Below are 8,465 nucleotides of genomic sequence, written 5' to 3' on the forward strand. Positions count from 1 at the left end.
AGAATTAAAAAATCTGGATATAAAAGTTTACATTGAATGATTACCCAAAACTAAAGTTAATTAAATGGCATAAACAATACTTAGATAATAGATATCGACATGTGATAATCCACGAGTGAAGAATGCGCGAGATTATGCAATTAAAAGGAAATAACTCTAGTTTTTGTTAGATTTTTGCAGTTTCAACTTTGACCTTTGCCATCCCTGCACAGAATTTGTCGTTTTTTTAATATATTTTTTAGACAGTTGAAACGGGAGGCGATGATGGAGTCGTAAGAGGAGTAGGCAAATTAGGCGCCTCGGAAACCTCGCTTTTCCTATTGTTTTCTAGCTGTGATATTTGACCTTTCCTTCGCTTTTCGGCAGTTTTTAAGCAGGGTAGACTTTTAGACATTGCTCGATCGTGAGGGGACTTGGCTCCAAATAATCAACAAAAAGCACTACTTCGGAGGCAAATTAGTTGCCTCCCGAAGTAGTGTTTTTTCCCTTGTCTCTTTTGCGTTAACATATGACCTTTGCTTCGCTCTCGAGAAGTTTTCGCCTATGTTTGGCCGTCTTTAGATATATAGGGTAGATTGTAGGGAAAGTTGTCCCTCGGGAGATTATGTAAAAGATCTTTCCGAAATAGGACTCTCTTTCCCATCGCTCTCGCCCTCACAGATTCGCATTACTTAGATAATACTAGACATTTTAAACAAGATAAATGATATCATTCGTTTTTATATATAAAAAAACGGACAATTCTTAAACATATTTGAAACACCCTTAGACGAAAAAAATGTGTGTTTGGCCTTATCTTTGACAAACCAAATATGAAAGAATATATGTATCAAAATTAAACACAATAATAACACGATTCACCTTCACTTATTGATGAAAATTTTTAATGGCTGAAAAAATTGTAAGTAATGATGTTAATATAATATAAAAATTGTTTTATACATTTAATAATATGTTTATTGTACAATACATTTGGGAGTAAGATAACACTTAGGCTATAATGAACTTCAACTTATATACCCCAACTGGATTATATCAGTTAATACCTTTAGTTTATCTTGTATGTGGGCAGAAACAAGTTAAAAAGTATTAAAATAATTAGAATATAACAATATTAATACAGCTCCCCTACAAAATAAAAATAAAAAAACAATATGAAATCTGCATCATCATGCTAAACCCCTATAATTTTTCTGTAGATTAAAAAATCTTTACATTCTTTAAGCACTAAGGTCATTTTAATCATACCCATTACGTGTTTGGTCCACAATGGGGTTGGTTCGGTTTATTTGTTTACGCCGTTACGGTAACGCGACACATGGTCGAAGAGAGGATTGCATCCCGGGAGGTCTTTTATGTGAATCTGACCCCTATTTAGGTATTATAAACGTGAAGAAAACACGAAAAACTCCACGTGGCCAGCTCGTTGACGAGGCCCAAACCCACGACCAACTATTGTACCGTTATTTGGTGGTATTTTTCACTCTGACACTGGTGGCCACACCCAGGATCAGGATGCTTATATTAACTTGGCCATTTGGTCCGTTCAGTAGGCACTAGGAGGGCCTTTTAGTATACCTGTCAATGATTTAAAAGTTTCCACACACTCGGAGCGTGGCAAGGACCAAACCCGATATGTGAAATTTCATTTATTTATGTATTTATTAGTCTCCTTCCTGGTTTGGCCAAGTCTAAAATAGGGGCAGCCAAGTAAAGGACTGGTCGCGACAGATATCAGGATTTGACCATCCATTAATTACTTTTGGTCATTGAACTGACGAAAGATTATGGAGAAAACTTCCCAGTTTTCTCCATACACATTAATTTTGTCATTAAGAAAATATATTCTTAATTATTCTTCAATGTCTTTATTCTGGTAACAGTTAACTATGTTTATCCTTTTGTCTCTCTTAATATAGAAATTCCGAATATATCATCAGAAATAATTCATTAGTAAGAAGATTTGATCATCCGAGTTTTCGAAAATCCTTCAAAATGATAACATCACTCAATTGTTCCATCAACAGAAAAATGTTACCAATGAAACTCCATTATCTCTTCTATGCATTGGGTAATTTAAACAAAAATTCATTAATATAAGTTTAATCAATTAAATAGTAATAAATAACTATAAACCTCATTGGCTTTACCGTTATAATACAAATACATCATACACCTTTTCGATTTTTATTGAATTAACTGAAGATATTCTGGAATCCATTTCGACCTATCCAACACCCCTCTTCAGACAGGTTACACATATTCGACATTATGGCATTATACTGTATAACAAAAGAAAACACCTTTAAACAGTAGATTCGAAAAGGTATATGATGAGTCTGTACTTATAACGATAAAGCTAACGAAGTTTATAGTTATTTATTATTATTTAATTAATAAAAATTAATCTTCTAAATAGGTTTATATTTTTCTTTATATTTTTTTTTAATTTTTTACAGGTACTGGTGCAGTTTTACCTTTCTTCCCATTAATAGCAAAGAATATTGGGATTAGTGCTTCAGGATTAGGATTAACATTCGCTGTAGTTCCATTTTTCACTATAATAGTTAATCCCCTTTTCGGTGTCCTCACTGATAAATTCAAAAAAATTAAATTTATTCTCATGTTCTTCATTGCCATTCAATCAATTTTCTATTTTTCAATTAATTTTATTCCTCGTATTGAAAAGGAGAAAATCATTTTCTCTGATATAAAATTTCATTGCGACGATGGAAACATGAAAAACTTCACGAAAAATTCGAATATTTCATCAACAAATACATATAATAACACATTGCAATGTCGTGCAATATGTTTTGTATGGAACAATAGCGAGGTATTTTCACAAAATTCTTTCAATTTTACCAGAGATTTAACTTTAAACAATGACCAAGACTTACAAATCGATAATTTTACATCTTCAATTTGTTCTCAGTTTAATAAAGAATGCCAAATTAAATGCTTTGTAGATGGAGACGAAGAAGACAATTCATTTGTCCATTATCAGTATTGGCTATTCGTTATCATAACAGCTATTCCCGTTGTAATTACTAATGCAATTATAGCAATATCTGATACTGCTTGCTACGAATCTCTAGAAGGAAGAGTTAATCAATTTGGTAAACAAAGAGTATGGCTTTCTATTGGGTGGGGAATTATACAATTAACTACCGGATACGTGGTTGAATTAGCAAATAAAGGAAACGATGGCAAAACAGATTTTTCTATTTGTTTCTATGTCATGCTACCTTTAAAATTTATCGACATTATCGTTGTTAGTTTTACAGATATGAAAAAGGAAAAAACTTCAAGAAACATATTTAAAGATGTTAGAAAGATATTTGTAAAACTTCATCCTTTTATTTTCATAATTGCAGTATTTTTTATAGGGGCAATCAATGGTATGTTGTGGAATTATGCTTTTTGGTATTTCGAACAACTGGGTGCTAACAAAATATTTATGGGAATAACTTCAGCCGTTAATGTTATATTTGCTGAAGTTCCTTTTATGTTCGTATCCGGTTGGATTATTAAAAGAATTGGAAGAGATAACAGTATTTCAATGGCTTTTCTATCAAGTTCTGTATGGTGTTTCACTGCTTCGTTTATGTACAATCCTTGGTGGATTTTAATAGCTAATTTATTTCAAGGTCCTGCATATGGTCTTTTTCAAGCAGTCATGACTTCTTATGGAAAACTCGTGGCTCCTCCGGGAACAGAAGCAACTATGCAAACGATTCTAGGAGCAACGTTTCATGGTTTAGGTAAAATAAAGAATAAATATTTTTTTTAATTATAAATTGATTGATAATGTATACAACGAAGTCTTTATATATTGTATAATTTCAGGTATAGGTACCGGCAGTTTACTAGGAGGATTCAGTTTTGATAATTTCGGTGGTCGAATGACTTACCGTTTTCTTGGATATTTCACTTTAATTACAGCTGCAGTATATAAATGCATTACACTATTTATAGCAGGAGAAAATACCGTAATTAAAGGTAAATTTCTACACACAATGATACTTCATACTTCGAATTTAATGCTTTCCATGAGGCCATTTCAACTCTGAATTTTTCGTAGTCGGAACCAATTTCTCCCATATCGTAAACAATACCCATTTCGATAAAACTGTATAGCAAATACATATATTTTCAGATAAAAATAACACAATTAAATGCTCCAAACAATAAATATGTATACTGTATAATAAAATGAAAATTGCATTTATGACTACTGCATGTTAGTGAGAAGTGATATGGTATCTTCCGTTTATTAACGTCACTAAGTAGTGTATTTGGCTTTCTCACAAATAACCCTCTCGGTATGTTATGATGATATGTTTAGACAATTGCTTCTCATTTGATTCTTATTGAGGAAGTGGAAAAACCCCTATTGTAAAGAATGGGAGGAGTGTTTCCATTTCTTCAATTATGTTTATAACCAAACACTAAAAATACAGCGAAAAAACTCCACAAACATTCAAAGTAAACTAATAGGTTAATAAGTAATTAATATTTATTATGAGAGTGTAGGGGAGAAATAAAGGGTTCTGACAGGTCCCAAATGGAAAATTTTAATCTGCTTTGGAGGGACCACATAGAAATTTCTCATGGGCAGTCTGTCCGTGATACCTTACCCGTTCAACACTCTTTTGGTCACTATTATTTCGGGTATATTATGATTCTTTATTTAATATTTACGTGAAAGATCGAATCTTTTCGAGGGTGACTTTATTTAAGACAGCTCTATATCTAGATTTAACGTATTTATTTATTAACGAATAACATCTCTTATATGTAAATATAAAGTGTTTCAATTATACTATTACTCCACACATTTACACAAGTACTGTACTGTACATACATTCATGCATTTACACATGAATGAAGCTCAATATAATTAATTTAAGTAAAATATTTTATATATATTTTTTAAATCTAATTTTAATTAATATTTTAATTTAATTTACTTTATTAAAACGAAATTAATTTTATTAATTTCTTTATAAATCTATAGAAGAAGAAAGAAACAAACGAATGGATATGACAAAGACAACTGGAAAACAATAGAGACACATCAGAATATAGATTCATCCAGGATCCAGTAAATTATTAAATAATTCAACACTTTGTCATCACCTTTCTTTCACTGCATGCATAAGAATATATTGTAAAAATTATTAAAAAATAAATAAATAAATAATTCTATGATAATTTATCACGCGTACTTTTTGGGCTACAATTTGTAGACCTATAAATTGTACACTACCGTCACCAGTCTGCCTGTCTGTCCTTCCTTAATCTCGAGAAAGGAGTTAGATAGATGACCGACACGACTCTATTGTTAAAGGAAAAGTATGATGTACAGGGGCAAGCTACTAATAATTTGAGGTGGAGAGCATATAATTTGGTGGAAGCTATATAAAGGATGAAAATTATATCGAATGGTTCCCAAATACCCTGATTTAAAGCTCCTAGGTATTGCAATATGGTCTCAATTGAAGGTAATTTTGTGTGTTTGTCATCAGACAAGCAATGAAAATAACTAATTTTGACTAATTTTATGAATGCCTATAGAACTTGATTGTGTTTGAAGGAAAGATACATTAAAACTGCTTCCTCGTACTGCATTTAAAATAATTATATTTTAATTGATTAATGTTAGAAATAGTTACATAAATTATGTGTAGGCGTTTATGTTTAACACTTAAAATTCACGTATAGAAAGTGCAGAGTATAAAGAAAATTGAATTAAAGTAATGATAGCAAGAAGAAAAAAAGTAATTGTGATAGATCGTAACATATACTTTAGAAAATAGTTAAATACAAGGTTAACACACACGCGTATGACGTATAAAATGAAAAAAAAAAAACTTGTATAGACGGGAAAGATAGCAATTTAATATTAAGTAATCATTTTAGTATCTTGCAGGGAGAAAAATATACGTGGTAAGAAAGATGTTTTCTTTTATCATTTATAAATTAATTAATTAACTGAGACGTAAGTAAATTTAAAATTAATTTATCAATAATATTAAGGTTTGAACCACTCAAATCATCATATTTGCCATATTTATTATGTGGTTTCACCATATTTAATGTTAGTATAATAACTTTTTATCCGTTTATTTAAGCAAACGTAGTGTAAAGAAGGGTTTCGTGGTATATGCCTTTGTCTCTCAATATCGAGTCTACCCTATGGTGAGCCTGGACAAATTTACGATTAGTATGAAGAAAAAAGGCCTTCTACTGCTTGCAAAACGATAAGAATTAAAAATGGAAAAAACAATACTATTTTTGTTGGCCCCAAAAATCAACAGGCTAATAAAATGGCGGAAACTCTACATCGCCATTTGAATAGTTTATCGTGTGTAAAATAATATACGATAAACCATTTCGTTTATCGTTTATCACACTTGAACATTTGGCATTCTATCTGCCAGCCACCATTTTACATTCGTCCACTAGTGAATAAAACTGCTGAATACTGGTAATTAATTGCAGGTTCTCACCAGACCAGTGGGCCGGACTATAGAGCTTTCAGGGTTTTCTTCACGTGTCTAATACTGAGATATAGCCACCATGTCTCAAGGAAAATTCTTATATGCCCAACATAAAGCGAGAATCCTCCTGGTTACTGGAATTAATAAAAGGATATCAAATGGATACTTTTTAATGTCCATTATGGATTTTACTGAGTGGTGAGAGATAAATCCTGACATATCCAGAGCAAATCATTCACAAAATTTTGAGGATTTCCAGAGCATCAAACTGCCTAAAGCCTGAAGACCATCCAGATGCTATTTAAATAATATTAATCCTAATCCTAATCGAAAGGAAATGCAAAGATTAAACGCAAAGTTCCAAAAAGAATCCAGGAAAGATAACGGAAAATTCTGAGAAGAGCAGTGCAAGAAAATAGAAGCAGCAGCTCAGAAAGACTTCATTAGACAATGTTTCACTTATGTGAAGAAAGTCCGAACACCATTTATCGCTCGTAAAGCAACTGTGAGGCCTAGATGGTCATGAATTTCCTGATCAACACGATCATTCAACATGTATGTACTTAACCATAGACAGAGAGATGCCAGATGTACAGGCAAGTTTCCGAAAAGGAAGAAGTATACCGTGATCATATCGCTAATCTTCGTTGGACGATGGAAACAGTGAGGGAATACCAAAAAGATCTAAACATGTGCTTCATTAATTACTCAATAGCTTTCGATTGTATTGATCATGACAAGTTGTGGAAGTGTCTCAAGGAAATGGGAATCTCACCGCATCTCACCCAGCTCATACTGGACAAAAAGCCACTGTAAGAACGCCATATGGTTACACAGACTGGTTCAAGATCAGAAGGGGTACTAGCCAGGGCTGTATCCTTTCACCATCACTATTCAATCTGTACGCAGATGTGGCGATAAGGAAAGCAAATTTGAATGACTCTAACATTGGAGTGAAAATTAGAGGCAGCAACATCAATAATCTCCGATATGCGGATGATACCACGCTGCTGGCGGAAAGTCAGGAAGATCTAGAGCAGCTGCTTCTGAGAGTCAAGCACGAAAGTGCAAAGGTAAAGCTGCTTCTTAAGCACCAAGAAGACAAAAATGATGACTACTGCACAGAATACGGAAGTCAAAATAGTGATCAACAGATAGATGCTTTCGAACTGTGGTGTTGGAGACGGCTTTTGTGCATTCCATGAACAGCGCGGATTAGCAATAAAACTGTCGTAGACAGAGTACAACCGAAAATCCACTGGAAGCCCAGAATACCAAACAGAAATTGCCCTTTTATGGTCATATAATAAGAACCAACTCCCTTGAGAAGGCGGTCATGTTGGGGATGGTTAGCGGGAAAAGAGCGCGAGACCGATAAGGACACGGTGGCTCGACACAATTAAAAGTGACACTGAATTATCTATAACGGAATTGAAGAAGGCTGTGCAGGATAAAGAAGCATAGAGAGCTTTGATCCATAGAGTGACCGAGAGTCGACAAGATTAAACGGATAGGATAGAATAAGAATCCTAATTCATACATTTTAAATAAAAACAATTATCACTTTTTTACATTTTAAACCGTATAACCTTCAGTGAAATATAAACACTGTTTACAATAGGCTAATTATTATCTATGTAGAATCTTCAAGTTAAATATTTATTAAACTGTTTAAAACTTGAAAAAATTAACTAGACATTTCTCTTCTTTCTAGAACTTCATCACGAAGTACCAGTATTATCGTAGTAAGTATAAAATATGTATTATTTTTTTTTCAATATAGTTTTATTAATTAATTTAATTCTCTCCCCCTCCATCGACGTTTAAACACCAAAATTTAATAGCGTAAATTCCCCTAATATACAAACCTTCCTTCAAAATTTCAGAAATTTCAGGACAAAAACACAGGAGTTATTAAGCTTCAAACAGGGTGAACGAAATAGTACACCCCTACACACA

The 8,465-nt window shown here is 32.7% G+C and overlaps 2 protein-coding genes across 5 annotated transcripts in view; both read left to right on the plus strand.

Annotated features, from left to right (window-relative positions):
• The window catches only part of LOC111636965 (major facilitator superfamily domain-containing protein 6-like), a 7,101-nt gene extending 1,953 nt beyond the window's left edge, over window positions 1–5,148 (plus strand). For 3 of the 4 annotated variants that reach the window (XM_023382351.1, XM_023382353.1, XM_023382352.1), the window contains 4 exons: window positions 1,920–2,071; window positions 2,460–3,764; window positions 3,850–4,002; window positions 5,021–5,148. In XM_023382351.1, the coding sequence (XP_023238119.1) occupies window positions 1,996–2,071; window positions 2,460–3,764; window positions 3,850–4,002; window positions 5,021–5,073 (1,587 nt within the window). In that variant the 5' untranslated portion in view covers window positions 1,920–1,995 and the 3' untranslated portion in view covers window positions 5,074–5,148. The remainder of the gene's footprint in view (window positions 1–1,919; window positions 2,072–2,459; window positions 3,765–3,849; window positions 4,003–5,020) is intronic. The other variant, XM_023382354.1, reaches the window with a different exon arrangement.
• Window positions 5,149–7,059: 1,911 nt separating this feature from the next.
• Window positions 7,060–7,711, plus strand: LOC111636952. The gene is made up of 2 exons (XM_023382334.1): window positions 7,060–7,102; window positions 7,248–7,711. Exons 1-2 carry the CDS (start codon window positions 7,060–7,062, stop codon window positions 7,709–7,711), a joined length of 507 nt encoding a protein of 168 aa, XP_023238102.1.
• The last annotated feature ends 754 nt before the right edge of the window (window positions 7,712–8,465 follow it).

The sequence above is a fragment of the Centruroides sculpturatus genome, unplaced genomic scaffold, assembly GCF_000671375.1.
Source record: "Centruroides sculpturatus isolate CEXI.00-Female unplaced genomic scaffold, Cexi_2.0 scaffold1032, whole genome shotgun sequence".
In the NCBI taxonomy this organism is placed as follows: Eukaryota; Metazoa; Arthropoda; class Arachnida; order Scorpiones; family Buthidae; genus Centruroides; species Centruroides sculpturatus.